At 56.0% G+C, this 27633-nt stretch overlaps 11 protein-coding genes and 1 non-coding gene across 12 annotated transcripts; 6 read left to right on the forward strand and 6 right to left on the reverse strand.

The window, feature by feature from the left end:
• Positions 1 to 228: 228 nt before the first annotated feature.
• On the reverse strand, positions 229 to 1253 carry F5144DRAFT_149853 (uncharacterized protein; the record flags this gene model as incomplete). The annotated part of the gene is made up of 2 exons (XM_066782462.1): positions 229 to 1078; positions 1151 to 1253. Coding segments are annotated over 2 exons (786 nt in total), but the record flags the coding sequence as incomplete, so codon positions are not given.
• Positions 1254 to 2248: 995 nt separating this feature from the next.
• On the forward strand, positions 2249 to 3566 carry F5144DRAFT_565070 (uncharacterized protein). Its single transcript, XM_066788472.1, has 3 exons — positions 2249 to 2477; positions 2547 to 3078; positions 3132 to 3566. Exons 1-3 carry the CDS (start codon positions 2475 to 2477, stop codon positions 3449 to 3451), a joined length of 855 nt encoding a protein of 284 aa, XP_066647419.1. The 5' UTR covers positions 2249 to 2474; the 3' UTR covers positions 3452 to 3566.
• Positions 3567 to 4399: 833 nt separating this feature from the next.
• F5144DRAFT_507470 (uncharacterized protein) lies at positions 4400 to 6228 on the reverse strand. Its single transcript, XM_066786489.1, has 3 exons — positions 5400 to 6228; positions 4782 to 5314; positions 4400 to 4717 (listed from the first exon to the last, which is right to left on the reverse strand). The coding sequence occupies exons 1-3, from the start codon at positions 6069 to 6071 to the stop codon at positions 4585 to 4587; spliced, it is 1338 nt and encodes a 445-aa protein (XP_066647420.1). The 5' UTR covers positions 6072 to 6228; the 3' UTR covers positions 4400 to 4584.
• Positions 6229 to 6541: 313 nt separating this feature from the next.
• F5144DRAFT_149880 (uncharacterized protein) lies at positions 6542 to 8946 on the reverse strand. Its single transcript, XM_066782463.1, has one exon. The coding sequence runs from the start codon at positions 8587 to 8589 to the stop codon at positions 6784 to 6786; it is 1806 nt and encodes a 601-aa protein (XP_066647421.1). The 5' UTR covers positions 8590 to 8946; the 3' UTR covers positions 6542 to 6783.
• Positions 8947 to 9495: 549 nt separating this feature from the next.
• F5144DRAFT_483873 (uncharacterized protein) lies at positions 9496 to 10128 on the forward strand (the record flags this gene model as incomplete). Its single annotated transcript, XM_066785408.1, has 2 exons — positions 9496 to 9820; positions 9890 to 10128. 2 exons carry the CDS (start codon positions 9496 to 9498, stop codon positions 10126 to 10128), a joined length of 564 nt encoding a protein of 187 aa, XP_066647422.1.
• Positions 10129 to 12135: 2007 nt separating this feature from the next.
• On the forward strand, positions 12136 to 14663 carry F5144DRAFT_565075 (major facilitator superfamily transporter). The gene is made up of 4 exons (XM_066788473.1): positions 12136 to 13103; positions 13166 to 13234; positions 13302 to 13748; positions 13827 to 14663. Exons 1-4 carry the CDS (start codon positions 12275 to 12277, stop codon positions 14423 to 14425), a joined length of 1944 nt encoding a protein of 647 aa, XP_066647423.1. The 5' UTR covers positions 12136 to 12274; the 3' UTR covers positions 14426 to 14663.
• F5144DRAFT_565076 (uncharacterized protein) lies at positions 14664 to 15790 on the forward strand. Its single transcript, XM_066788474.1, has one exon. It carries the CDS (start codon positions 14995 to 14997, stop codon positions 15559 to 15561), a length of 567 nt encoding a protein of 188 aa, XP_066647424.1. The 5' UTR covers positions 14664 to 14994; the 3' UTR covers positions 15562 to 15790.
• A 31-nt stretch (positions 15791 to 15821) lies between these two features.
• F5144DRAFT_t50 lies at positions 15822 to 15906 on the forward strand. Its single transcript has one exon. It is a non-coding gene; the product is annotated as a tRNA-Thr (tRNA).
• A 106-nt stretch (positions 15907 to 16012) lies between these two features.
• Positions 16013 to 17999, reverse strand: F5144DRAFT_610556 (uncharacterized protein; the record flags this gene model as incomplete). Its single annotated transcript, XM_066791662.1, has 1 exon — positions 16013 to 17999. Exon 1 carries the CDS (start codon positions 17759 to 17761, stop codon positions 16013 to 16015), a length of 1749 nt encoding a protein of 582 aa, XP_066647425.1. The 5' UTR covers positions 17762 to 17999.
• Positions 18000 to 18688: 689 nt separating this feature from the next.
• F5144DRAFT_528674 (TAP-like protein-domain-containing protein) lies at positions 18689 to 20843 on the forward strand. The gene is made up of 5 exons (XM_066786889.1): positions 18689 to 19225; positions 19289 to 19330; positions 19387 to 19652; positions 19711 to 20489; positions 20559 to 20843. Exons 1-5 carry the CDS (start codon positions 18900 to 18902, stop codon positions 20676 to 20678), a joined length of 1533 nt encoding a protein of 510 aa, XP_066647426.1. The 5' UTR covers positions 18689 to 18899; the 3' UTR covers positions 20679 to 20843.
• A 10-nt stretch (positions 20844 to 20853) lies between these two features.
• F5144DRAFT_610558 (uncharacterized protein) lies at positions 20854 to 22423 on the reverse strand. Its single transcript, XM_066791663.1, has 3 exons — positions 21549 to 22423; positions 21086 to 21492; positions 20854 to 21026 (listed from the first exon to the last, which is right to left on the reverse strand). The coding sequence occupies exons 1-3, from the start codon at positions 22247 to 22249 to the stop codon at positions 20971 to 20973; spliced, it is 1164 nt and encodes a 387-aa protein (XP_066647427.1). The 5' UTR covers positions 22250 to 22423; the 3' UTR covers positions 20854 to 20970.
• A 1286-nt stretch (positions 22424 to 23709) lies between these two features.
• F5144DRAFT_481874 (uncharacterized protein) lies at positions 23710 to 25599 on the reverse strand (the record flags this gene model as incomplete). Its single annotated transcript, XM_066785308.1, has 1 exon — positions 23710 to 25599. One exon carries the CDS (start codon positions 25597 to 25599, stop codon positions 23710 to 23712), a length of 1890 nt encoding a protein of 629 aa, XP_066647428.1.
• Between the last annotated feature and the right edge of the window lie 2034 nt (positions 25600 to 27633).

The raw sequence follows: 27633 nt of genomic DNA on the forward strand, positions 1-27633 counted from the left end.
AACTCAGAGCTGGATACCTTAATCGAGGAATATTGACAGGCAAAAGACATATCTTCACATCATCATATACGCCAGAGAAGTCAACGCGCTCGGGTGGACGGTCGCGTCATTGCCGCGTGGCAATTGATGTCTCGTACTAACATTGCCCAAAACGAACTTCTTAATTAAACAAATGTTGCTGGAAAGGAAAGGAAAACAAAAGAAAACGAAGGGGGAAAAAAGCTGCTATCTCCACTGAGTCGGTCATCATTGACAAAACAGCTACCACACCAAGCGTAAAACAACAAGTGCTTAGAAACCCTCCTAATCAGTGGTTGCGCTCAACGCTGCCCCTGAACCCAACATCCGGCCCCGACGCACTCGGCCAGGGTACAAGCACGCGTCTGGTCCCGCCGCTACTTCTGTGGCATCGCGGCGGCCATGAACTGCGCGAGGGCACCAAGATCCCCATACATAGGCGCATTAATCTGCGTAGCATCGGTGGACTTATTCCCCGTCGACTCCGTGATGACACGCCCCTCCGGGCGGGCACCACCAATCGCCGCATTGGTCTGGAACCCCCCATTCACCTCATTATTCACCACCGTCGCAACATCCCCCGGCAGCCGCTGCCGCAGATTCTGGCCCGCCTGCACCACCGCATACACCGCATCCGCCAGCTGCGGCGTGGCCAGCTCCGCGGCACCACCACCACCCCCGTCCGCGCGCACCACCAGCTCCGCCAGCGCCGTGACCACGGCCTCCAGCTCCTCCAGCGCCATCGCCACCGGCGGCGTCTGCAGGTCCTCCTGGAAGCGGATCTTCTGCACCAGCTTGCGCACCGTCGCCAGCTCGCTGTCGTGCTGCCGCAGCGATGCCGGCGCGTCGCCCGCCCCGCTGGCTTTGCGGATCGGGCGCGCTGCGCGGTCGAGTTGGGAGAGCATGGCCTCGGCGAGGGTGGGTATGTCCAGGGCGGCGGCGGCGGCGGTGGTGGTGGGGGGTTTGGTGATGGTGGGGGCGTTGGGGACCGCGGGGGCGCCGGTGGCGGCGGTGCCCGGGGCCCGGCGGACAAAGACTCTGGAGAACATGTTTGGGGTGCCTAGGCAGTGAATGGTTAGCGTGTTGCTTTTCGGACGCACCCTGAATGGGCCGGGGAGATAGGGGGCCACACAGAGATTTGTTGCCGTGTGGGCTGATAGGGGACGATGAGAGGGTGAGTAGTTGTGGATATGAGAAGGAGGAGGGTGTCTTGGAATGTTATGCGAGACGTCCTTTGGATATCACGTCTGGTATGAGGGCTTTTATGCAAGACGAGTGATGCATTGACATGATAAACGGATCACCTTACCTGTCGCCTGTCTCGTTCATTTGGGCCTTCTCAGCCCAACGACCGGGCGGAGGTTTGCTGCCTATCGTGGCATCGACTCCGTCGGGTTCCAAGAGCGGTTCAGCTCGCCGTCTTCGAGGTGAAGGGAGTTCACTACTGGTGGCTCCGATAGTGAGGCTTATCATACAGGCCTCAGAGAGAATCACACAAAATGGAAAACTGGGCTAGAACCGCTTGTGTTAAACCTTCCACCTATGATAAACAGCCGAGTGATTGCTTTAGGTTCTTGCTGCATGCAGTGTGTCAGTCACTGCTGCAGCTGCGAATGCATGTTCGGTGTCATCACTAGGCCTACCTATCACATGGACTTGACCCATAGCCCCGAGGGGCACTAACGGACCGCTCAGGCAGGAATGCGAATGAAGACAGAACGAAGGGCAAAGGCGTGGCGCGCAGCGGTTGGTGTAACTGGGGGGGTCGACCTGACCACATGAAGTGCTGCCCGCACGAAAGAATGAGGATCAGCAATACATGAATCAATCATCAAGACTCTCCAGGTACCCCGAGCCGCCTTCAAAGAAAACAGTGCCATGCAGGGCCAACCACCTTGAATCTTTGAGGCTGACGATCTGCGAGCTTATCACCGTCGGAAGTTCAAGTCCAGTGGTTGACTGCTGCACGCTATCGGCCAAACAGCATCAGAGCGGGCCCCAAATGCAAGACAATCGGAGGCTTAGCAACCTGGAGAGAGATTGCAGCTTGCGTGTTCCTTGGTGCTGGGTGGGCCTCTGCACTGCCGTGCCCGCCTAGCCTTTTGTAGATGTTGGGCGTCAGCTTCCCCCTCGACCCGACGGGCGGTTCCTCGCCATTGCTGATTGGCAGAGGCCGACCGAACCCAGCAGCTTGATGCTCGTTTTGTAATTGGTACACCTGACCGGAAGTACCGAGGTAAGCCCCGTGACATGTACATACGTACCGAGGACACAAGCAGGCAAGTGAAGCGCAATATCACGTCGCGGACACAACCGCCTCCGCATGTCGGCCTCGTTAACTGCATTACGCTCTTCTGAGACACCATCCTTCCATCGCCGCGAGCTCCCGTACCCTAGGTGCGCCTGCGAACGTTGTTGTCACGCCTCCTACGGTCCTACCAGAGAGAGGCCCCAAAATGGTACTGTATCACTCTAGGTTCCCGTGTTTTATTCAATCGCCCCATGGGAAGGCCTAACGTTCAACTTAGGCGGAGATGTTCGCGATGGCAGCCGGACTATTCGAGCAATCCATTGCGTTATTCTCACGGGTTCACCAGGCAGTCGAGCGCCAAAAAGGTCTCCAAGAGCTCATAACCAAGTACTCGGCCGAAGTATCCCAAACCAAGACAATCATCGAGTTGGCCGCGGGGGAAGCGGCCCTGAGAACGCCCAATGTGAGTGCGACCATCGCCAAGCTGGCCGCGGTCGGAGAAGCCCTCCACAGCCACTTGACCAAAGTAGCAAACACCAAGGGGCGTGTTCACGGCTTTGTCCGGCAACTCGTATCCGGGCGGCAGGACCAGGAGAAGCTCGATGGCATCATGAAGGAGCTCGGAAACGCGAAGCAGGACTTGAGTCTGGGCATCCAACTTGCCAACGTCGGACTCACACGAGCGTTCGGGGAAACACTGCAGGTCAACGCAGCCGCCGTGGACACGGTCAACAAACGCCTAACTGAAAGGCTCGGCCCAACGTATACCCTCAGAATGGCGCAGCTGATTGAAGACAGGCCTCGTAACGGTAGGGTTGTTCTGCCTTCAAAGAAAATGAAGCACGGGGCTAACGACGAGTAGCTGACGGGAGTGTGACGTTAACCGAGGATGACATTGCCTCCCTATCCACAGAGGAGGCATTCCTGGCATCCAAGGAGGCCGGGGCTGCCGGTCGAACAACCCCGGAGACGTCTCGAAATATAAGAGAGAATCAAGCCTCCGGGTCCGCATTGCAGGTCAATACGGCCATTGGGGAAGATGTGTGGAAAGACATGGGCAGTGTCACAATCGAAGGGAACCAGGCTAGGGGCATCGCAAGCCAGTGGAATTATCCAATTTCGTCCGATACTTTCCTCGCCGCACTGGAGATGAGACAGGGGCGGTCGGACCCCAAGCCATAGGCCGTGATAGGGTAGGCATAATTGAAGCGGAGCTTCGGCGAATCTGCGTTTGAAGTGGTAATGTGTTGTGTATGTAGGAAAAGAAAATGAGGAACGCTTCCCTTGTGTACTGGGGTTTTCCCTCGAGAGATTGCTTTCGTCTGAAGCAAAGAGCTTGTTCCTCAAACCTTCTTACTGGTCGAAAAGGGAGGAGGGCAAGAAACCGTTTGAGGATGGAAGGGGCTGGCACCCCCTGATCTCTGTCCCCGCGTATGACTTTGACGAGGAAGGGAGTCACCTCAATGTCACTCTGAGCCAACGCATCGGTCTTCCGAGGCATAATTACCATTCGTTCATATACACCCCCTCTTTTCCACGTACGTGCCCATTCTCTCTTCGCAGACGCACGCAGTTCGTCTCCGGTAGCTCTGGGATGGATGCGCTCTTTGACACCAGGGTTGTGAGGTTCGCTATAAGGGAAAGACTCGGTGGACAGTTCCAAAGGGGGAGGAAACTCGGGGTCGAAACTCAAGCCGAGCAAAAGTTTATAATCGGCGAAATACACCGCAAAGGCCAGGAATATCTAGATTAGCGGCGCGAAGGCGGGCGGCTAGGGGATGCTAAACAGGGCAGCCAAGCACGAGGCATCCTGGAGCGATTTCAGCCTAGGAAAATGGGGATGGGAGTGCGGGTGATATTGGGCTAGCGGGCTGCAGACGAAAGGAGGGAGGGAAAAGGCGAGGGGAATGAAGAAACCGGGGCCGAGCGAAGGCGATGTGGGAGGGAGAAGGCTGACGGTACCAAAGGAACCTCGGCGAGGAGGGGCTCTATTTATACGGTGTGCGATTGGAAACGCCCCCGTTTCCGGCTGTGGCGATATATGTTCTCGTCATATTAAAAGAAGGAGAGAAGGGAGACGCGGAAGAAGAGTAACGCGGGACAGAAGCAAAGAAAGCAAAGGGTTAAAGATCGACATTCTGATTATAGTTGTTTCTGATGGAAGTAGCATCGCAGGTTCTAAATAGGCACCATCGATCGTCTGCGGGGCGATTGCCCCTGAGATACCCACCAAGCCACTGTTGGTTCCCCAAATCACCCCGTATGAAATACTCTTATGTTTTGGGCAGGAAGCCCGCGATCGCGCTCTTTGCCGGCTATTTCCAACGGTATTCATAAGGGACTGGCGAAATCATACTTTGGAACTGGGGGTCCTCGTCAACTATCTCTCCGGTGGCCAGAAGTCGCTTTCCTCGTGACAGGGGAAGCTCGGCGGTTGGTGGGCGCTGCCTGAAGAAAAATATCAGTCATGCTCTCAGATATTGCTTGGCCCATCAGAATCCGCAGCACTTACCATTTGATGAAAGGCTCGCCCCGCTTGGTGAGTTCCGACCGCCACAGTGCCCGGTGCCGAGCAATGGTTCCTCTGGATTCTGTAAGGGGAAACTCGGGAACCGAGGGCCAGTCAATGTGCTGTGGCGTCTGCGTGTAGTGGGTATAGACCGCATCCAAGGGCTTCCGCAAAGCCACCCACTCGTCGAGAACACGCCGGTACTCGGCGACGTCGACACCCTCTTCGAGGCGCACCTCGGCGGCTTTCTCCCACGTCTCCTTTTCGAGCACCATGGATGCGTCGTTGCCAGGGCCGAAGGAGAGGTCGCGCGTGATGATTTCGTAGACGGCGAATACGGCCATCTTTATGTCGTTGCGGTGTTCATCATACCGGTATACGGCCCCTTCGTGGTCCTTGTCGCCCTCCCAGCCGAGCTTCGCGCCCCAACTGAAGTTGAAAATCTTCAGCTGGTCGGTTTCGGGGTCGATCAAGAGGTTTGCTGAATTGATTGTGCCGTGGACGATGCCAAGCTGAAGATTCAGGTAGTCTATCGTCTAAGGAGGGGGAGGGAGGGGGCAAGACCAGATTGTTAGCCATCAACTAGGTGGATGTTTCCCCGGACGAGGAGGTGAAACATACCTTGGTGAGTTGGTTGAGGTGGGCGAGTGTGAAGGTGCGGCTGACGTTGTCCCAGACGGTGCCTCCTGCAATGAATGGGGTTGTGAACCCTACTACCTTGTCGGGGCCGCCGGGTGTGGCCGAGTCGATAACAAGGCAATCCAGAGGAACAATGTTTAGGTGATTGGGAATCCTCAAAGTGCAATTGAGTTCGTGCCAAAACGAGACTATGTTGCCCTCGGTGATGTAGTATTTGAAAACGACATGCTTCGGTCCGTGGCCAGGTGAAGGCTCATAAGTCGTGTGATCCGTCTGCGCTGCGAGACGGTCAATCTCAGTGAGCTGACTCCGACGAACCTTGGGTAACCCTGCTGGAAAATCACTTGGCGAAGGGTAGAATGGAATGAGAGCGATATCATCCTTTTCATTTCTCGACCAAGATAGTAGCTCTAAGTCATCCTCCGACACAATGATGCTCACGAGGTCTTCGCCGATAACGTCAAGGCGCCTTTCGAGGGCCTCGAAAATAAAGTCCTCATCTCTTTTTTCTGCGGTCTGTACCCTGATGACACGACGTTGGTCCAAGTCAAGGACCTTGTGGTAGTAGGCATAGTGGGCATCGCGAATACGGCCGCTGAACAGTGATTTGTACCGCGTGTGCGGATGGTACTTCTTGAAGCTGAAGCAGCCCATGGTGGTGACGGGTGAGAAGTGATTACTGCATTGATGAATTTGATGCAATCAAGAGAGTTCAAGTTGTGTCGGGCTGGATCAGGTCGGCGTAGCAGCGTGAGAGTAGTGAGAGTGGGCGAGCGACCGAGTGACCGAGTGGGATAATTAATCTTGGAAAGGGTGGCATAGGGAAGTGCCGTTGCAACAGGGGTGCGAGGCACCCAGGTACCTCTCTCACTTGACTAAGCTACACATCTGGGTTAGGTAAGTACCTAGGTAGGTAGATGGGCTGGAAAGCAGGACCAAGATCTATGCAGCACACAGTGTGAACCCCGAACATAAGGTAGGTACATACCTACCTACATACGCATGTACAAGATTACTGCTTGGCTGTGTTTAAAGTGCTTTTCACACCACCCCCGTATGGCTTGCCCAAAACATTACTGTATCACAGTGCGCCCCTAAATTATATCTTGTCTCGGGGGAACCCAGGCTGTGATTGTATTGTATTCAGGTCTTGTACTAGGTACTACCGAAGTAGTTTGAGGATAGGCTAATCCCATCAAGAGGTGCCCGTTTCGCAACATGAAAGCAACGCGAAGCTCGTTCCGTTACTTGACGTCAGGTTGGTTGTCTGTCTTGAAGTAAAGCATGCTAACTCTCTAAATAAATATTGACATCCTTCATAAGGCAAATCTCGCTACGTTTCTCAAAACAAGGTTTGTTATCTTTGTCAAAGCAAAGCCCCCTTTGTATAACTCTCTGAGTGCTTCACCTCCAACTTCTTGTCGAGCGTGATTGCCTTTAGCCGATATGCCACCACCATGTCACTTTCTGATCTATGCGCAACAGTCTTGCTAGCCCCGGCAGACACCAAGACGGGTCCGGCCGGGGGAATCAGGGGTTCTGTCTCGAATGACACTGTGACTCCCGATGCATAGATCACACCGACTACCATAAACACCTTCCTCGCCCTTTTTTCCTTCTTTCCCAAACTTGCAAGATATTGTGCCACCTTTTCTTGTTTGAGGCTCTCCTTGAGATAATTCTCTTCTACCAGAAGGTTTTCCACTTTTAGACTATCAACCGTCATCCGCCTGGACAGACTCGGACTTCGACTCCCCAGCAGAGCTGAGAGGAACCGTGGAGCTTTTGACTTGGCTGTCCTGGGGAAGGAATCGGAGGGTACGGAAACATGCATTGTGGATACCGCGCCGGGTGGTGCTGGAATAGGCGTATCATTGATCGGATCATCCACATCTTCGGGTCTCTTGAGGATAGAGCCCAGTTTGACCGAGTCGGGCGCGAGGTCGAAGTTAGGGACCAAGAGGTATGTCGGACGACCGCGGAATGCGGACAGGGGCAAATGGAAGGGCCACATAAAACCGAAGCTTTTCTGGGAGTTCCACTGGTCAGCAAAGAGCTTTCCGAACAGCCAGACCGCCCGGAGCGTGGTGGCGCCAGCAATAACGAGGGCAATAATCTGGCCGACCGAGTCGATGGCTGAGGTGGGCTGCAAGTTGAGATCCCGCATGGCCACCTCGGCCGCCGCCAGTGACGTGAGCGCATAAACACCGTACCAGCCGTACATGAACGACACCGTGGCCGGGTACTCGCCGTAGCGGGCCAGATCGTAGCCGCCCGACCCCCCACGTCCCGACTGGCCGTCAGCAATGTAAGGATACGTGATGCCCACCAGCAAACCCCCCTTCTCCTGCTCATCGTCACTATCACCCCTGCCCTTGGGCTCGGCCTCATGGAAAGTCTCCGTGTTATAGATGGCATGAAACGCCGCCTGACAGAAGCCAACACACCGAGAAGCGTAGTACACCCAAAAGACAGCCCGCTCCCGCGACGAGGGCAGGCAGTTGCTCAACCACGCCCACCAAAACACCGTCAAACAACCACACTCCTCCGTGGCAAACGACCCCTCAAAAAAATTCGACACCAGCACCGGCACAATCGACAGGCCAAACACCTGCGTCAGCACCACAATCCCGACCTGCCAGCGCGCCGCCAACGTCTCCTTCGCAGCGAGCTGGATAGACAGGGCCATGTTCTGAGCATCAAGAATCATGGCGCCGGCGGCAGCGTCGGGCGGGGACAGGGTGGCGCGGCGCAGCTGCACGAGCAGGGCGATGGCGAGCGAGACGTGGGTCAGCACCAGGCCGGCACCCATCTCCTTGGCCCCCGTCGCCTTGAGGTGGAAGTTGCCCATCAGCGTGATGAGGATCAGCACGCTCACCTGCACCCACACGGCGATCCGCACCCCCATGCCGGCCACGTCCGCGTCGATGCCCGTGGTGCATTGGCTGCCGGTGCGTTCGATCTGGGTGGTGGGGTTGGTGAATGTGATGGGGACTAGGACCGTTCCGAGGAAGGCGAAGCTGGCGGGGGCGATCCATTGGCGGAGGGGGATGTACCATCGCTTGTCGTTGACGCTCGGCACGAAGATGAGAAGCTCGAGGGCGAAGACGAAGATTTGCAGGATGAAAAAGACTGCGACAATGGCGAGCCGGGATTCGACGCCCGGGATCATGGTTGTGGCTGGCCTTGACTAGTGTTGCTAGCTTGTTGATGTTTGCGTCAACCTTGCGGTGGCTCAGCTGGAACGGCGACGCCATGTCGGCGGGGAGAGGTCGTTTTGCGATTGGTGGTTTCGGCTGCGGGACGATAGCGAAGAGAGCCTTGGAGCAGGGGGCTGATGCTGCAGGACGGAATCAGGGGAAGGGATCATTTCAAAGCCTGTGTGCCGACAAGTTCATCGACTGCCCTACCGTTATTGCCCGCCGCACAGAATGGAACAATAACAGTACGTAACTAATTATGTTTTGACCTACCCCAGTGCGTTTCAACTGCAAACGAGCCGGGAGGTGTGAATAAGGTTAAGGTGTCACTCTGGTTCTATGGGCCAGCCCCCTTGGCAGTTGGCCTTGGCTCCCGTCCTCCCCTAAGCTAATCTGGGAGGCATAATGTTGCTTGCTCATCGGTTATTCTTGCCATGCAGAAGTATTAGCGTATGGTTCCGAGACGCTTTGCGTGGCAGATGTTTCGTGCAAAATCTGTGCCCCGACGGAGACAGAGAGATCTAAAACAAGGGATTGTCGGGCTACCGTGAATTGGACTTTTCTATTTCTGGATGGTGAAACAAAATAGACGTATTCGATAGGCAAGTGCCGACAACTCTAACAACCGTGCGGCAACTGAAGACACTGAACCTATCCGAATCTCAGACAGCTCCAGGGGCATTGGCTTCATCCTCGTTCCAGCTTGGAAGCCAACGCCCAAGGAGCAACAGAGACGACTCCGAGCGTCAGTTCCCTCAATGGTACCTATTTAACCACAGCTTGACCTCGCCGCCGTTTCCGATGCTAGGATCAACATCATCCAACCCACTCAAACTCTCATCTCCACTCATTACAAAATCAATACCATCTCCGCTACAATGCATACCACAACAGCAACGACGCTCTTCCTAGCCGCCATCGCCTCCCTCGCCCACGCCGAGGAGCTCAATGCCAGCGATGTCCCCAATGCATGCAAGGTCATATGTGGGCCTATCGTCACCCTGACCGGTACGTGCGACGTCGACCCGGAGACCGAGACAAGGCGCCGCGGGCTCCGACAACGGGCCGACGATGACGACGCCGACGACGAGTTGGACGAAGCCGTCGAGGCACAGTGTATCTGCAACAACACGAGCTTCAACGTGCGCAGCGTTGCGGCCTTGTGTGCGGCGTGCATCTCGCAGAATGGCAAGACGACAGACGGTAGGGGCTGACTGACTTCTCTCTGGCAACAAGGGGCAATGAATGGCGGCTGACAAAACTCATTACAAGACATGGATAGGATCATGTCGCAATGCAGCTTCGCCTCGACAACCTTCGTACCAGGGGCCACAACGGCCGTGGCTGGGATCACTGTCAAGGCGACCAAACCTGCCTTCACCACCCCGGGTTCGAGCACCCCAACCGACAGCACTGGAGACTCGGCGGGCGTGATGTCATTCGATCTGAAAACGATACGTCTTGGGCTGGCGGCGGCAGTAGTCGGGGCTGCCTCGTTTCTGTTTTTTTAACAGACCCGGCATGAAGCCTGAGCCACTGGGAGGACGTTTTGTGCTGATAGCGACCATGTAAAACGACTTGTCATTTCTTTCAGATTCAAATAGTTGCATTAACGGCGAAGCTTGCTTCCTTATAACCTCCCTTTTACACCATCAGAACGATGGGCACTGCAATCGTACCTGATAGGCTGACCACCTAGACAGAAGTATCAAACGCGGTTGACTAATTACCGTAATGTGGACGGTAGCGAAACTTACCCAACAGTGCTAACGTAGTCTGAAACCGGGGAAGTCCGGCACCGGGAGAGGGTGGGCAGAAAGAAACTTCGCCTTCATACCGCTAGGGAACCTCGGGGCAAAACATGAGTAATGCCGAACACTCTTATATGCTTTAAGTGTAACCAACCCTGAAGTTACCAGGATGAGCCTGGAACCTCGGGCGGGATCAATCCTGAAACTGCCAAAATCGCCCAATCACGGCCAGTGCGTGGCCACACTTTCTTTTTTTTTTTTTTTGCTCGTCTCGACTGCATGGAGTAGGTGTATTTATGGTCCGGATAGACAATGTCGGTCTCTTCCAGATCCGAAGATTTTAAGCGCAAGCGTGAGGTGTCTAGAAGAAGCTTGAAGAACTAAAAAATGTAAGGAAGACTGTCCCCATGCACAACATATCCATGGTCTATATCTATCTATATGTTGCATGTGTATGTATTACCCCTGAACCGTGGATGCACTCGATTCTCTCAAGAGGACGTTGTTTTGGACGCGACCTGCGCCATCAAGGAAGGTCTGACTGCTTTTGCTGCAAGAGCACCTCCGTGTTAGGAACTCTGTCTGCAATACTCGGCGATTAACCTGGACTACGTACCTGTTGCTCCATCTTCCGTCTCTTCCTGCGCAAGATGATGATTGCAGCCATCAATATAACTGACAGCCCAGCTTTGAGAGAAAGTCAGCAACATCCTTTTCCGGCGACGGACGGGCATGTGAAGGAAGTTAATAATACCTGCCACTCCCACCCCAGCGATAAAATTAGCACCAGCTCCTGTGATCACCGCACCGCTAGTTTGAGCAGAATCCGTGGCCGCCACAGCAGACGTAGCACTAGTCCCCGCGGTGCCCATCTGCAGAATGTCAGCATCGACTGCCAGATTTGGAGCTGGCACTGATGTCTCGGCAGTAGGGATCGCGCTCACCGGCGTTGCTATTACCGTTACGGTTGCTTGACTCGCACCCTCTGTCACAAACATGGTCACTGTCGTTGCCTGCGCCGGGGCAGTCACTGTGATCGTTGCAACTGGCGCTGATGTTGTCTTTCGTATTGGAAAGGAGGATGTACTTGGCCGAACTGTCGTCGTGGCTGCTGGCGTTGGAGGTGTTGTAGGTGTCCGCGCGGGCGTGTCCCGTTCCCTCCTCTCATCGTCATCGTCATCGTTGTCTCTGTCCCGGGAAGCAAGAATATCGATCTGCGGCGGGGGCGCTTTCCGCCTGCTATTTGCAAGGCCGACCATTCTTCCTGCAATAGCCGGTCCCGCCGGTGTTGAGCGTACCTAGGTATGCGGCGTTGGAGTACAGTGCCTTAGCTTCGGAGAAACGGGGGCAGGGGTGGCTCCTGTAGAAGATGTAACAAAATAAACACTCTTTTGACACCCAGAAAGTAATAGGACAGGCATAGTTCGAAACGATTGGTCCCGGACTCTCCCGGTCGATCCCAAGCTAGCTTCCCTAGCCCTCAAGTGTCGGTATGACGCGTCGCAGGTCCGCAGCCGCTCATCGAGCATCTAGACCAGTCCACAGACATATCCCGCGACAACGTGGTGGATGTTCAGGGGGTGGCAAGGTAGGGCCCGCTTTGTTTTGCCGCCGTCGAAGGAGTTCAGAGCCATATGTTGTTTCACAGCCTTAGTGCGCTAGTTTCACCCTGCTACAAAACTTTGCACTCCCCTCGCCGATCAAGCCACAAAAAGGGTGACTAGAGGCGGGTTCTTCCGGCTGGGTGCTGTGACAATCCACTCATGGGGGCGCAGACACGGATGAGTTGGATCCTGTCAGTTTGCTTTGCTACCAGATCCCCTATAGATACCGAATCGCATCCTCACGATGCCTTTGACCCTGCCTGGGGCAGAGCGTCGAAATCAGGTGCATTCAGATAGTCAGCATGGAACCACAGGACCGTCGCGAGTCTCTAATAGCGGCCGTCGCTGTTCGTGCCTCCCGTCGCCTAACCGCCATCGACTTGACCAGCGTCAGAAACAGTTTGTACGTCGCGGCCGCTGCCGGCGTTGCGCTCATCTCTGTCGATCCGTATTACCATCCAGAGCGCTATCACGATGACGTACCGGTCCCAACCCGGCAGTCAAGGGCGAGCCAGTTCCCGCAGGGCGGATATTGTCAGCCACCCAACAACGGCTTGAAGGGAGAGCAACAGCAAATGCCGCCAAATCCGTTCGATGATGTTTATAGAGTGGGGTCTCCGGCGCATGAGCCACAAAACCCCTTTGACGATGACAATGCGGTGCTCCCGGCGGCCGTTGGGCAAAGGCCGACAACTCCAGGCCCTAAACCGGAAGAGGCGTACCACGTCTTCTCAAAGGGCCGGAAAAGGCTGCTCATTGGCATTATCGGTGTTGCAGGTCTGTTCTCGGGCCTGTCGTCGAACATCTACTTCCCATCGCTAGACGCCATTGCAAGGGCACGCCGAACAAGTGCATTCCTCCAGATGGGATCGTGGCTAACAAAAGGACAGGATCTCAATGTCAGCATCGGCACAGTTTCGCTGACTATCACGTCTTACCTAATTATTCAAGGCGTGTCGCCATTGTTTTGGGGTTCATTGTCGGATACCGTGGGGCGGCGGCCGATATACATTGCTTCGTTTGTGGTCTATATTGCTTCAAACATTGCCCTCAGCTTTTCGCCCAACTTCGCCGTCCTACTCATCTTCAGAGGCCTACAAGCAGCAGGGAGTGCTTCCACTGTGAGCATCGGTAAGTGCTTCACCGCCCTGCTTGGCTTCTAGGTTACAGCATCTAATCTAAGATATGGAAAGGCAACGGTGTCATTCAGGATATTTCACCTCCAGCGGAAAGGGGTGCTTTCATCAGCTTCTACCAAGCCAGTAAGTGCAGGGCGACCATAGACCATCACATTCATTGGGCTAGTATTCCTAATCAGCCGGCCGATAGTTCGCAACTTTAGTATCGCCATCGGACCCGTCCTAGGCGGTCTCTTGGCCAACTCCTTCGGCTTCCGGTCGATCTTTGTCTTCCTTGTCATCCTTTCCTCTTTGGTCATCATCCTTATCATCGTCTTTCTGCCCGAGACACTGCGCAGCATTGCCGGCAACGGCTCCCTGCGGGTCACCGGCATCCATCAGCCGCTCATCGCACGATTCACCAAGGAGCCTCCTTACATTCAGGACCCGAGCGATACACCCCAGCGCAAAAAGGTGACGCTGATGACCTTCATCGAGCCGTTGAGGCTTCTGACGGAGATGGATATCCTCTTCAACCTGTTGTTCGGCGGCGTGGTGTACGCCATTTGGAGTATGGTGACATCCAGCACCACGGGACTCTTCAAGTCACGCTTTGGTCTGAGCGAGCTTCTCCTTGGTCTGGCGTTCCTGCCCAATGGTACGTACCTAGGCATCCCACCAGAACGCTTCCGACCCAAACCTGTTTCGCTAATAAGAATGGATGCCTTCACTCCAGGTCTCGGTACCATCATCGGCTCTACCATTGCCGGCAAGCTCATGACACGCGATTACAAAGCTGCCGAGGCCGCCTACAAAATGGCAAACAACCTGCCGCCGACGCACAAGCTCCCAGCCAGGAACGTCCCAGCGGATTTCCCGATCGAGTACGCGCGCCTGCGCCACCTCCCCTGGATCGCGGGCCTGTTCGTGACTTCTACGGCCGCGTACGGGTTCTCCCTTGCGGATGCCACCTTTACGTCCAAGCCCGGCTGGATAGCGGTTCCCTTGGTATTGCAGTTCCTGATTGCAGCGACGAGCAATGCCGTCTTCGCGCTGAACCAGACGCTTGTATCGGACCTGTGCCCCGGCAAAGGCGCCAGCAGCACTGCTGTCAATAACTTGGTGCGGTGCGGTATGGGCGCTGTTGGCGTTGCCTTTGTTGAAACCATGGTAGCTGATGTTGGTCCGGCGCCGGCGTTCCTGGGTCTGGCCCTCATCGTGGTAGCCGTGTCGCCGTCTGCCGCGGTGAACTGGTATTGGGGGCAGGAGTGGAGAGCCGCGCGGATGGAGAAGAAGACTAAGTTGGAGGGGATGAAGAATGTGCAGAAGGCTTGATGAGCTGGCATCATGTAATAGAGCATAGAACATGGATTATTAGAGAGAAAGTACACGGGTAAGGCGAGGGACTCTGGGGCTGGCTGTTCGTCTGTCCTGCTTAAACCTGAGGAGCCGATACTGTGAGAGGGGCGTTTCGGACATTGGCGTTTTTTTAACTAATAATGTACTATACCCTATTATCTGCCATGAAAGGATTTTTGGGTTGGATCACCTGAAGAAATTGTTGGGTTCAAGTCTACCCACCTGACCCATTTCCTAGATGTAATTACAGCCCACCTAAGCCCATATCTTTTTGGGCTCGGTGAGGGGATAATCCCGGCCTGAGTCACTCGGACTACCTACTCAGGAAAAGATCCGGGAATTATCGACCCATGGATGATCCGGGTCCCATATGCACGTACATGTACGTCCATACTACATACAAACCGCCATAAAAGGAGATATAAGACCAGGCTCCAACAACATTAGCTGCCAAGTTCCAGAACCCCGCAAACACCAGTATTATCCATCTTCAGTACCATTCCAACAACCAACCGTCCCACAACCAGACACCAAACACCACCACCATGCCACCCACCCACCCCCTAACCAACTCCCAACCTCAACCCCAACCCCACCCCCATCCCCACCTCGACCCCCCCCTCTTCAACCTCTGCACCACCGCCCTCGCCCGCATCCCCCCCTCGGACGACAACCACACCGTCGCGGCCGCCGTGCGCACCCGCCTCACCGGCCAAACCTTTGTCGCGCTCAACGTCTACCACTTCACCGGCGGTCCCTGCGCGGAACTCTCCGTGCTGGGCGCCGCGGCCGCGCAAGGGGTGCGCGCGGGGGATATGGAGACGATTATGGCGGTGTGTCGCCGCGGGGAGCGTGGGGAGCGCGGGGATGTGTATCGGGTGGTTAATCCGTGTGGGCGGTGCGCGCAGGTGTTGTTGGATTATAACCCCGAGATTGAGGTGGTGGTGCTGGATGGGGAGGGGAGGGAGGTGAGGGTGGGGGTGAGGGATTTGATGGGGTATCCGTCGGTGTGGGAGGATGGGAATACGGGGAGGGAGGAGAAGAGGAAGGCGTTGGAGGAGTTGGGTGGAAGTGAAGTGGGGGCGGAAGGGGTAGTGGAGGGGGGAGTGTGATGGATATGGGAGTGATGCAGCGTGATGCAGACGGGTTGTGGAGTTCTAGATGAATCCAAGTTAAGTGTAACTGGAATACAAATACACTCTCGAGATTGCGAAACAAGGGCTAGAAATGGTGAGCATGGATTTGGGGTCTGAGGTGGAAAGATGATAGCTGTGTGCTAATTCAGGGGTGACTTGCTGTGCAGAGTTGGATTTGACACAGCCTCTCTGCCCTTATAAGGCCATGCTCGGAAACCCAGATCAAAAAAGATACAGCCTGCTTAGCATAGTGGCTAATGCGTTGCACTTGTATCCATCGACGACATGCAAAGATCACAGGTTCGATTCCTGTAGTAGGCATTTCTTTTTCCTCCTTGGTCCACCCAATCGCCCCTCTTTTTGCCCCCGAACTCCCTCCCCTGAAATCCCCCACCCGCCCCATCCATCCCAACTCCCGCTTCGCCGCTCACCAAATCCCTTTCTCGCGGCACCTTCTCTCATAGTCCACCATCGTAGCCCACTTACGATTCAGATATTCCTCTGCGATAGGCGGCGACGCGTCCCTCGCCCGCAACGGCTTGGGCCGCAGAGGGCGCGCAGCTTGGCGGCCTTGACGACGGCGTTTGGGGTGTGGGGCCGTAGCACGACGCGCCTGAATCGGCGGCCCTTCGGTGTCCTGCCCATCCTCGTCCTCGTCCTTGTCCTCGTCGCCGCGCTGCGCTGACTCCGGAATGACTTCGTCGAGCTCCTGTTCGACGCGCCCCCTGCCCATGATGTGGACCTGCCGGATCTTGACGCACCCCGGGCTGAACTGGGCGAAGGTGCTTGCGATGATGCCGTTGAGGTGCCCGTCGACCGTCACCCAATCGCCCCGGTGGTGCGCCGGGTCGCGCGGGACGCTGTGGTAGGGCATCGAGGCGTTGAAGGTCTGCGTCCAGAGCACGGATTCCTTGTCGCTGCTGTGGATGTAGTCGTCGACGTGGCGGTCGGCCAAGGCGAGGGTGGGACCGAACAGGATTTCGTTCGGCGGCCACCCCCTCCAGTCGCGTTCGTCTGATATGAACATGGCCTTCTGCCAAGTATACGGGTCCAGGTCCAGTAGGGGCAAGATCAACGTATCGAACTGTCGCCAGCAGCTCACTAGCTCCTCGCTGTAGCCGCCCATCAGCGCCGACGGGTGCGTGTGACAATAATACGGGTCAAAAGAGCCGTCGTCGGGGTCAAAGACGTTTATCTCACCCTCCCCTGGGCCGTACTCTGGGACCATGAGACGCAAGGCCGCCTCGCCAATGTCCGCCTTGTCCTTCCAGGTCGTGGGCTGCGGCAGATTGGGGTTTTCCTCGAGGCCAAGTTCATCCGAGAGGTCGTTTTTAGCCTGGAACGAGAGGCCGAAGTCGGCGATGATGACCTGTGGCAAGTACTCGTCGAACTGCTCCAACCGCGGGTCGGCCAGCTTTTCCTCGTCGGTCGGGAAGTGTAGGAGGACGTTCTCGGCGTGCATGTCCTGGTGGCAAATGGGCTCCCATGTGTCAGGGGGCGGCTGAGGTGGGTGGGAGGGATCTTCGCGCCCGAGGTTTTCGTCCCGTGAAGGAATGTGCCCCGTATGGAGCCACGAGACGGCGCGGCAGAGCTGGGCGATGACGTGCCAGATGAAGCCTTCTGGTACCCGCTTGCCAGCCCTGGCGTACTTCCGAATGAAGCTCTTCAGCGTGCCTCCGTTGTAGTACTTGTAGAAGAGCGTGATGTCCTCTTCCGGCTTGACCGGCTGGGATCCCGGCGTCCGCTTGTGGATCTGGAACGCATGCAGCTGGGGGAACGGCGTCAGGCCCATGTTTTCGTGATACAGAGGCAGCTGCCGCTGGACAGCAGCATCCAGCGGGCTCAGCGAGCTTTGTTCAATCTCGGACGGCACCGGTCGCCACCTGTTATGGAGCTGACCTCGCCTGATGATCTGGGATAGCTTCTTGATGATGACCAGCTCCTGCGGGCAGTCGATGCTTGCGAAGACCCCTACACTGCCCGAAGTCGGCAAGGCGCTCCCGGGTGGTTGGATCCAATGGACAAGGACGAAGCCTTGGCGTCGTGCTTGCAAATACTGGGCGGACTCATTCTCATTGTCGTTCGCGAGGTGGAGCCGTTCCTGGATTTCGGGAACTTCTAGCGGATAGAAAACGAGCCCGTGGTGGGTGTACCGGAATTCTGGGTGCGAGGACATCGTAGCTACCTGCTGGAGGCTCTTGTGATAAGGTAGGCAGATGCTCAGTTCTGCCAGATTCTGATTGCCATCCTGCCTGGGAACTTGAACGACTTCAAAAGCATGACGTTTCTTTGTTCGAAGGGGGCTAGTCTACCATGCTGGCTTGGAGGTCTAACAAAGACGCTACCCGGAAGCGTAACTTGTGAGGGGCCGTCTCCATCCAATAAAGGACTTCTTGTCCAAAGTACATGTAGGGGTCTCATTCGCACCCATGCGGCCTTCACCTTCAATTTCGGAATTAGAATGACTCCGATAGTGAGGCTTGATCTCGGATCTGATCAGGTTGCTACCCACGCGATGCCAAGCCTAACACCGTTAAATGGGTTAGGTGGTTTTAGTATATGCCGAGGCAAGCGGCCTCGTTTTGTAGTCTAATACCCGTATCTAGGTAGACAACGTTGAGCAGGTCTAGGCTGGACCGTCCAGCGATGAAATGAAAGGCACTTCCTGGTAGGCCCATCCGGGCCGTCCCCTGTTCCCGGTTTCCACGTACGCGCCTGTCCAGGTAAGGCATAATTCCTCTAATTAAACCTTAGTTCGTCATGGCTCTCGATCCCCGTTTCCCGAACTACGGCCAATCTGCTACAGATACGAATAGCTATAGCCGGTCAATGGCCAAGCCGTTCATGATCTTCACTCAATCATAATCCTTTGCGGGTCCCTGCTTATGTCCGGATTTGGCAAGGTGATGTACCTGGTACCACAACGCCCCCTTTCGGGCAATTCCTCCGTCGATCCCCAAATCCTCCCATGTCCAGCCCGGCCACGCCATCACTTGTGATTGGGCAACGGCCGACATAAGATTCTTATGGGGCTTGGGCAGACTGCCGGCGGGACGTCATTTGAGGCTGGCTCCAGGGGATTCCAGGCTGTGCTTGGAGTTGAGTCTTGGCCCAGCGCTGCATTTGTCCATCTAGGGCAATACACAGCAGATCCACAAAACAGTCAACAGGAGCTCACATAGCTATGGTTTGTATAAAGTCCATGTGTCGTTCAAGATGGAACCATATTCTACATCTCTCATCACTCACGTCTACCTCCTTCTAACAACTGGTCCGAATACACTAAACTCCAAGCATCGCCAATTTCCATTACCATGACACTCACCGGCCTCTTCACCGGGCTTGCATTGGCCTCGGGCGCCTGGGCCGTACCTCTGTACAGCCGTGAAAACACTTCCGGGATTAACTGGGGACCATGCGATTTTGAGAGCGCCACGACGGGCCCTATCGAATGCGCAACGTTTGCTGTGCCTCTCGACTACACTGATGCCGAATCAACCGAAACCCTCAAGCTCTCTTTAATCAAAAGCCCGTCGCGTAGCAACACCACGTCCGTCAAGAAGAGCATCCTGTTCAACTTTGGAGGGCCGGGTTACGGGGCCGTTTCCTCGCTGAACAGCGGGGCCGACGCGTTCCACTTGTATGTGCTACCAAAGGATCCTCTGATTCATACCATAGCAGCAGTAAACTAACCGAGACGTAGCATGACCGGGGGCCAGCATGATCTGATTGCGTTCGACCCTCGGTAACCCCCCCCTTTCACGCCTTAACCACGCTCAGTTTTACTGACATCCTGTTCAGGGGCACCGAGAAGACACTCACTTTTTCGTGTTTTAACACCTCGACAGAGAGGGAGATAGCCGGGCTCAAGTATCCCTACCTGCCGGTTGACGCTTATGAGACGGCTCTGGCCGAGACCTATGCTGGCGCCCAGGCAACGAGCAACATCTGCCGCGCAAAATACGAAGGGGACCACAGCCCCGAGTTCATCGGCACTGCGTTTGTGGCTAGGGACTTGATGAGCGTCGTCGATGCGCTTGACGAAGATGGCTTGTTGAGGTTCTGGGGTGAGTTCAACTAGTGCTTGTACGCCCCCTGACATTTTGACTAACTCGGATCGCCCAGGCATGTCGTACGGCTCCCTTCTAGGAGCCACCGTCGCGGCCATGTTCCCCGACCGCATGGACCGCCTAGTTCTCGACGGCGTTGTGAACGCCCACAACTACTATCACCACCTCGGCATCGACATCGACCAGTTCCTGACGGCCGATTCCGGTTTCCGGGCCATCCTGGCCGCCTGCGTCGAAGCCGGCCCAGAGAAATGCGCCCTCGCCTCGCTCACCTCTGACGCCGCCGAACTGGAAACCATCCTCCGCGGCGTGGCCGACAAGTACGGCAAAAACCCCGTTGCGGTAGGCACCACCATCATCAACTCGCGCCTGGTCAGGGAGCTCCTCTTCATCGTGATCAAGTACACCGGCGGCATCGCCACCGCGGCAACGCACCTTACCAACCTGGTCACCGGCACGAACCTGACCGAGGTGGCGGCCTACTACGACGGCCTTCTCGGCGGGGTGTCGGTCGACAACGACTCCATGATGGGTATCAAGTGCTCCGACACCTTCCTGCGCGTCGACTCCATCGAAGGTATCAAGCCCGACGTCGAGCACATGCTGCAGACGAGCGAGATCTTTGCGCCCCTGCTCGCTAGCATCGCCGCCCAGTGCGCCAACTGGCCGTGGGCGGCCAAGGAGCGTTACGGTGGCCCCTGGGAGGGCATCAAGACCAAGAACCCCGTCTTGTGGTTCGGTAACACCTACGACCCGGCCACGCCGCTGGCGAGTGCGAAGAATATGAGTGCCGGGTTTGAGGGAAGTGTCGTGGTTGAGCAGCGTGGCTTCGGGGTACGTTTTCTTGCGCGAACACTATAACCCTACCTGATGAAGGATGATGGCTAACACTGATGGTTACAGCACGCCACGCTTTCCCAGATGTCTAACTGCACCGCCAAGATCATGTCGGGGTACTTCAACCTCGGAACTCTGCCCGCCGATGGCACGGTGTGTGAGGTCAACGATCCCCTGTTCAAGTGATATGTTGGATGGTTTGGTGGTGGAGGGCCTTGAGGAGTTTCTTTTCTCGGAGCTTTAGGTTTCCAAGAGCTTCATTGTTTAAATAGTAGATAGACAACCGGATACAGCAGTACTAGACCGACCACTCATTCAACCATTCTATGGCGTACTAGAAATTCATCACCCTGTTTTACTATCCCTATGGCAGAATCCTGTTTCGTTAGTCTGTAAGAGGTATACCTTGCATCACCACAGCTATCACATCCATATTGATAGCGAGTTCCCTTCCACAAGGCTTTGTTGGGCAACCGTCCTAAGTCGAAGTGGTCGCGGAAGGTTGCGGAGGGTTGCCGGGGAGAGTGTCGAGCCCTGTTCAAATGAGGATTCGTCATCAAGACCAACTCATGATTCCCGGGTTAGAAACTTACAGCCGTCATAGTTCTCGCCCACTACTTCCGCCACCTTGCACTGGGCTGCTTCCTCCACTGTTTGCGTCGCAATACCGGGACAGTTCGCAGCAATGCATCCAGCATCCATAGCCCGTTGCAGTGCGTCGCCCTTCCACCCGAATACGTAATCAGCATGCTGGCTATACCCGCTCCGATCGCCGGTACTGAGAACAAACGGCTGTGATCCGTCCTCGGGCCACTCGTTGGGGTCGTTGAACGTCGACGTGTCCCAGACGATCTCGTACATGACCTGCGGGATCTTGACGGGGTGCGAGTCCGGGCACGTCTCGGCGGTGCCGATGCCGTCAAACACATGCGGCCCTTCCATGGGGTACGCGACGTGAGTCGTGTGGTCGGGACTGTCGAGGTTCTTGCCGTCCCAGCAGCTGTGTAACATGGTTAGCATTATGGACATGATTGTAGGGTCCTGGGGATAGTTTACGTTGGGAAGATGACGTTGGTTCGGATACCGTGGCAGGGGCGGTTAGGGAGATGTTGAGTATCGACGTTAGCATCCTGGCACGGCGCATAGTCGTCTCCCTCCCAGTTGGGACCAGTGTAGCATCGGAAGCAGCTTTGTGTTGACAGGTTCCAGGGGCCCTGGGGCTCCGAGCGCAAGGCGGCGTCACCAACGAACATGCGAAAGCCGGGTTCAAAGGCCTTCACCTCGCCCTTGCCGGGCGACACATAATATGCGATCATACCGCCGTTGATCCGAGTCGTGAACTCGTCGTCGAAGAACAGGCGGTTCGGAATCTGAGGGACGCGCTTGTAGCTTCCGTTGCGGGCTCTGAAATAGAGGTTGGACGTCCAGTAGTTGGAGAAGTCATCGCTATAGCTGCAGGTTGTGCAAGTCGAAAGGTCGCTGATGTCAGACACAGGCATGGAGGCATTGAAAGCATCGCCGCCGACGATCTGGTGCTGATGAGGCGAGGGAATGGAACCTGGGTTGACCAGCGGGTCTATGCGGTCAACAACAACCTGGTGGCAGCCAAACCGGAGCAGCGTGGGACCAGTCCCGTTGTACGGTGGCATTCCTGGATACGACAACGCGGGATCTGACGGTGTTGGCTGTGGGGGGTCAACCGCATGGGCGACTGCAGCCAACCCGGCAACAGCCAAAGTGGCGATGGTCAAAGCCATGGTGTTTCACGATAGGAGGATATTGGGGCGTAACCAGATATTCCGCAGACAGGAGGGGACGGAGCAACGGATAGTGGAAGATCTTCCACCTCTGAGCCTCAAGAAAAGGAAATCATGGTGCTTATGAAGGCGAGCCCCTATAACCCGGTTTGCCTCCGCACCGGTCACCGGGGACTGTTGGCGGCCAAGACAATCGTTATTAAACCCGCATGCAAGTCAATATGTTTACATTGTCACGGCTGAGAAGAGCCTATAGGGGGCCGCTACCCAACCACATCCCATCACTGGAATGCGACCTGTAGCGGGCATATATCTTTCCCATTGGCCTGTTAAAAGCCAGTTACTGATCCGTATCACCAGACCGAGGATGAGATTGGCGCCTACCCCGGTTGCAGGCTGACACAACGAAGGGAAGGACAAGAAGCAAATGGATGGATGAAGGAAAGGAAGGCCTTAGTTGTCCCAAGTTCCCATAAATGCATGATAAGCTTTATCTCGGTTTAGAAAAGCATTGCTATCAAGGAAAGAGGAAATATCGAGGTGACTGGACGTGAATAGCCGTTCAGGGGTTCCAGCCGGACATACTGCAGCCCCTTTCCCCTTCCCTGCACCGAAACGCGGCCGGTGATTAAAGAACGAATGGAAGCTCCAAGTCGGGGTAAAACCGTGCGAGGACAGCCAAGATTGGAGACTACGCCCGCCTGCGCCTCCCGGGTGCTCCCGTCCCGAACCTTGGCTTCAGCCGGAAGATCCGGCGGCTGTTTGGCGGCGTAGCCGCTGCAGCTCTGCGCGGTCCAGCCCTAAATTAGGAGCAGGGCGCTTAACCAGCGGCCGCTGGGAGGCCTGGCCTGCTGAGAGTATGCTGACTGATGTCCAACATTAGCTCTAGACGCGGCCGGAAACGCGCGTCAGAATGAGCAGTGAAGATGCGAAATGAGAGCGGGATTTTGTTTCAAGTTAATGTTACATGCAAAATAGCAACTGTTCACCCTACCGGGCCTTTACGGCACTGGTACAGCGACTCGGACTTCATGGCTTACGTCTTGTCAGGAAACCCGCTGCACCGCGACCGCGTAGATGATAGGGGAAGGCATATCGGCTTGGACTTCAGCGACTTTGTAACCAATTGATGTAGAGAATGAGCATCAATTCATGTTTGGCTGTTGAAGTTGTACTTGCACTGTAGGAACAACAAGATGGAACCAGAAGAGAGGCCAAATACAAAAAGAAAAAAGTGAAAAGAGAACTAGGAAACAGAAAGAAGAGGAAGAGTACCACCCGGGTTTAAACCTCTAAATGTAAGGAAATCACAAGAGGAAAAGGAACCACAGGACCATTGAAGCCAACCCATCATGAATCCCATCCCATCCCAAACTCAAAAAGACCTCTAGTCCTGCCATCAACACCAGAGACCAAAACCGTAGCAATAACTCAAACCCAACCCGTAAAATAACCCCAAATCAAGAATCAAAGATCGCCCCATACGCCGGCATCCCCCTACTCTCCAACCCATACACCACCTTCCTCGTAACCCTCTGATTCGAAATGACCACCACCGCCTCCGCCCTCCGCCTCCCCTCCCCCCTCACCACCTCCCTCCCCTGCTCCCCCACCCTCCACGCCAACCGCACCAAATCCGGCCTCACAGCCTCCCCCCCCTTCCCACCCCCCGAGGTATCAATCACCACGGCCTCCGGATCCACCCTAAACACCGCCTCCAGCACCTCCCTTCCATACGTCCCCAGCGGCTCCCGCGTCGCCCACACGATACGCACGGGGTGGGTGGGCGCCTGCACGAACAGGCTCAGGCAGGGCGCGATGCCGGAGCCGGTGGCGACGACGACGCAGGGGGCGAAGAGGCCGGCGCAGCGGAGGACGCCGAATTGCGGGGTGCCGCGCGTGTAGATTTGGGTGGGGGGTTTGCGGATGAGCTGGGAGGTCCAGTCGCCGGCGTTGGAGACGAGGACGGAGAAGCCGCGGGAGGAGGTTTGCGGGGTGGGAGGGGGGGTGGGGTGGGTGAGGCAGTGGGCGCGGATGCTGGCGATGGTGTCGGGTTTGGTTTCTTTTTCAGTGTCGTTGGTGGGGGACTTTTCTGATGCCAGGTTGGGGTAGGTGTGGCAAGTGCAGCCTGGGCAGTGGGATGCGGCTGGTGGCGCGGTGGGAAAGGGGATGACGCCAAAGGCGTGGGTTTCTTTGAGAGGCGCGTCGGTGAGGCGGATGGCCTGGCCGTAGTGCACGTTGCGGTACTTGAAGTTGAGCTTGACGCAGTGCTGGGAGAGCACCTCGGCTTCAACCTCGCGGAGGCGTAGGCGCGTCCAGGGGTAGATCACCAGCAGCGTGATCACCACCAGCATCCAGAAGCTGGGCGAGACGAGCAGGGCTTTGCCAAAGGAGATGCCACTAGATTGCGTGGGCTCGGCCGTGAGCAGCATGACTTGGCCCCAAAACAGCAAGATGGCCAGCCAGCCCATGAAACGGTGGATGCCCTCGAACCAGTTGTGCATGATGCGGCGGAGGTGGGGGTGTGCCGAGACCAGCATCGACACGAGAAGGAACAGGATGAAGTAGCTGACAAAGTAGATGTAGCTGCGGAGGACGCTGAGCGAGCCAGCACTCTGAAAGTCCATGGTGAGGAGAACGAGGAAAGCGATGTACCAGCAGGTAGCAGCAACGGCGCCGCCGCTGTGGATGCCGCCATACGAGTACACCTTTGCTGAGAGGGTGCGGATCCAAAGGGGGAGATTCTTAGTCCAGGTGCCGAAGACCCAAAACATGGAGTTGACGACATGCTCGTTGCGGACAAGCATGGCAGCGAGGATATTTGCTGTCACGGCGATGCTGGCTTGCTGGTAGGTCAACTTGAACTGTTGCTCTGAGATGAAGTGCCGGGCGATGAGAACGGCCAGGGCGATGATGTTGCCGAGGTAAACCAGGCAGAAGATGCGGCGGTAGACTGAGCCAAAGTTCCATCGCAGATAGCGGTAGAACCGAGGCCCCTTTTTCGGAGGCAAGGGTGAAGTGTCGAGGCCATGGCTCTCGAATAGGTCTGGTTCTGAAACAACTGCCTGGGGCTTGAACTCTTTGGCGCTCAATGGCGGTGTTCCTGATAGGGTGTCTGAGGACGAGTTTACAGACGCCCCAGCCTCTTCGACGTCGCGAGGAGCGCGGACGATGCTGGTGCGGACTCCAAGAAAGCTGTTTCGGAGCGGCTGTGTGTCGGACTCATCATCGCTGCAGTCGGACTCGCAGTCTGAAACATCATCCCCAAGGGCAGTGGGTGGAGGAGGCAAGGAGGCTTCAAGTCTGGGGTTGGAAGGGCGTTGTTGATTGTAAATAGGGGTGGGACGCATTGGTCGGACACGACGAGGAGGTATCGTGTGCGAGGGAGATGTGGGACGAGGAGGGCGGACCGGTGGCCCTGGAAGTGAAAGATGTCTTGACACGGATGTCATTGTGATAGAGATGTGTGTTTTGGGTTTGACAACTGTCCGTGGTGCGAAGGGAACTTGGCGAGCAGCAGTTGAAGGGTCTAGGTGCTGGCGAAGACAGGACGAGTACCGAGTCTGGAGGGCCTGGCCGTGATCCTTGGGGGGTGGTGTTGTGGTGAGCCATGATCTGATGAACGGTAGGATGGGCTTGTCTTATAGAGCGAAAAGTGGTCTGCTCTTGACGGACGCTGGCGTTGAAAGCCTTGCATGTTCTGGAAGCATGGGCCAGTGTTGGTCTTGCATGGTTACGGCCGCCAGCCTCGATGTCTTCCGAGCCCCTGAATGTTCTCGGAATAGGAACGACCCATCCCCCAGCACCGGGGAGTAGGTGTGAGGGTGACGCCATACTCTACCCCTGAGAGCGACATGCAGCCAGTTGTTGTTTACAGTCCCGTCAGGACGGTTCGAAGGAGTTCAATATTCTTGGCCATTCCCGTAAATAGTAGCTCGCGGTGACCAAAACGAGGAAGCTAGGCGCCGTTGGTATGTTTCGCGTATATCAATGAGCCCGATATGATCTCGGCTCTCTGGGCCAAGCGCAGGGTGGGTGGCGCGGCTCTTGACGGGAGCGATCATGGTCCCAGACTCCCAGGGATGCAGGGGAACCATCCAACGTGGTGCCCGTGTAGTGTTGCTTTGCAGGAAGAAACATAGATAGACCAGCATCTGCAGGTCGGCAATCTGTACAAGGCCAAAGGCCGAATCAAGGCTGGCCGGGTTACTACGGGCGAAGGGGGGGGGTACTTTGCATTCACATGCACGATAACGTTATTTGGAGACACGGGCTGAAGCGAACCGTCGCTCATCGCACAGTACAACATGGGACGACACGGTACGGAATCTCGGATTTTTTGGGTTGCAAGCGGAAACGGTTGGAGACTGCGCCATGGTTCGCTGCAGCTCAGGCTCGCGGCAGATCTGCCCTATCGCGGCAGATCTGCCCTAGGATGCCATGGCATTGATGCATGGAAAGGAAGGTCGATCTGAACACAACACACAACACGACATTTCGCCAAGTTTGCGCTTTCGAAGCCATGAATCGTGTGATACCAAAATTTGTGATTCTCAAAGTCGGGCCATCAAAAGCTGTCCTCTGCCTGCAAAAGACCAACAGGATGGAGGCTATCTGGGCGGTAATTCGGGCATTCACCCCGAGCTATTCTGGGAAACGAAAAGACTTGGCCATCGAATCAATCGCCAAAAAATGTGGGTGGTGAAATGCTTCTGTGGGGCAAGAGCCGGGCCGTCCAAAGTCGAAACAATGGCCCCTGTTCAGTGATTGGCCCAGCGGCCGCCCACCCAAAAATAATCCCCTCCAAGCCCACTTCAGGTGCTTCCCTGCTGCGCAACCCCCCTTCAACATCCGCTTCCGAACTGTCGGCCCGCTGTCCTCCCGGGTGGCTTGTTCATCAAACGCCTTGCGGGAGAAGAATCGCATCGAGTTCCGTACCGCGTACCGCGCCTTGCCCTATTTACTTTGGCGCGCAACCGCGGGAACTAGATCGCGGATCGAGAAACGCGTTGCCCCGGCTTGGCTTGCATTGCCTTGTTCTCCAATTCCAATCGGCTACTCGGCCAAGGTGCCTTGTTTGGTTCAAGGTCGCTTCGAAAGTTCAACTGAAGTTCAGCCTGCGCGACAAGATAGGTTGGCTTGGCTGCTTTGCCCTCAACGGCCCCCAACACCCCCAACAGCATCCCGTCCATAAACGCTTCCACACTTTGCCCGTGTCTGCTACCAGAGTTCGGCTTAGGCACCCGAGCAGTCCTGCGCCGCACGCGGTTCCAACGAAGCCACATACTGTGTAAGCGTGTACATAGGTTACCATTGGTCGACTGGCTCCCCAGTTCCCCAACACCAACCCTTCCTGTGATCACCAGCGTCCCGAATATCAGCAG

This window comes from Chaetomium tenue (genome assembly GCF_020726465.1).
Source record: "Chaetomium tenue strain MPI-SDFR-AT-0079 chromosome Unknown F5144scaffold_2, whole genome shotgun sequence".
Classification (NCBI taxonomy): Eukaryota; Fungi; Ascomycota; class Sordariomycetes; order Sordariales; family Chaetomiaceae; genus Chaetomium; species Chaetomium tenue.

Excerpts from the sequence above, each read along its gene's own strand:
- F5144DRAFT_565070 (XM_066788472.1), top strand. Across the intron at positions 3,079-3,131 it reads TGAAGACAGGCCTCGTAACG|CTGACGGGAGTGTGACGTTA; the intron begins GTAGGGTTGTTC and ends AACGACGAGTAG.
- F5144DRAFT_507470 (XM_066786489.1), bottom strand. The coding sequence starts at position 6,071 with ATGGGCTGCTTCAGCTTCAAGAAGTACCATCCGCACACGCGGTACAAA. Across the intron at positions 5,315-5,399 it reads ACCTCAACCAACTCACCAAG|ACGATAGACTACCTGAATCT; the intron begins GTATGTTTCACC and ends CCCCCTCCTTAG. Across the intron at positions 4,718-4,781 it reads GGCGAGCCTTTCATCAAATG|GCAGCGCCCACCAACCGCCG; the intron begins GTAAGTGCTGCG and ends ATTTTTCTTCAG.
- F5144DRAFT_149880 (XM_066782463.1), bottom strand. The coding sequence starts at position 8,589 with ATGATCCCGGGCGTCGAATCCCGGCTCGCCATTGTCGCAGTCTTTTTC.
- F5144DRAFT_565075 (XM_066788473.1), top strand. The coding sequence starts at position 12,275 with ATGGAACCACAGGACCGTCGCGAGTCTCTAATAGCGGCCGTCGCTGTT. Across the intron at positions 13,235-13,301 it reads CATCAGCTTCTACCAAGCCA|TTCGCAACTTTAGTATCGCC; the intron begins GTAAGTGCAGGG and ends GCCGGCCGATAG. Across the intron at positions 13,749-13,826 it reads TCTGGCGTTCCTGCCCAATG|GTCTCGGTACCATCATCGGC; the intron begins GTACGTACCTAG and ends CCTTCACTCCAG.
- F5144DRAFT_565076 (XM_066788474.1), top strand. The coding sequence starts at position 14,995 with ATGCCACCCACCCACCCCCTAACCAACTCCCAACCTCAACCCCAACCC.
- F5144DRAFT_528674 (XM_066786889.1), top strand. The coding sequence starts at position 18,900 with ATGACACTCACCGGCCTCTTCACCGGGCTTGCATTGGCCTCGGGCGCC. Across the intron at positions 19,331-19,386 it reads CTGATTGCGTTCGACCCTCG|GGGCACCGAGAAGACACTCA; the intron begins GTAACCCCCCCC and ends CATCCTGTTCAG. Across the intron at positions 19,653-19,710 it reads TGGCTTGTTGAGGTTCTGGG|GCATGTCGTACGGCTCCCTT; the intron begins GTGAGTTCAACT and ends CGGATCGCCCAG.
- F5144DRAFT_610558 (XM_066791663.1), bottom strand. The coding sequence starts at position 22,249 with ATGGCTTTGACCATCGCCACTTTGGCTGTTGCCGGGTTGGCTGCAGTC. Across the intron at positions 21,493-21,548 it reads ACCAACGTCATCTTCCCAAC|CTGCTGGGACGGCAAGAACC; the intron begins GTAAACTATCCC and ends CATGTTACACAG. Across the intron at positions 21,027-21,085 it reads GGGCGAGAACTATGACGGCT|GGCTCGACACTCTCCCCGGC; the intron begins GTAAGTTTCTAA and ends TCATTTGAACAG.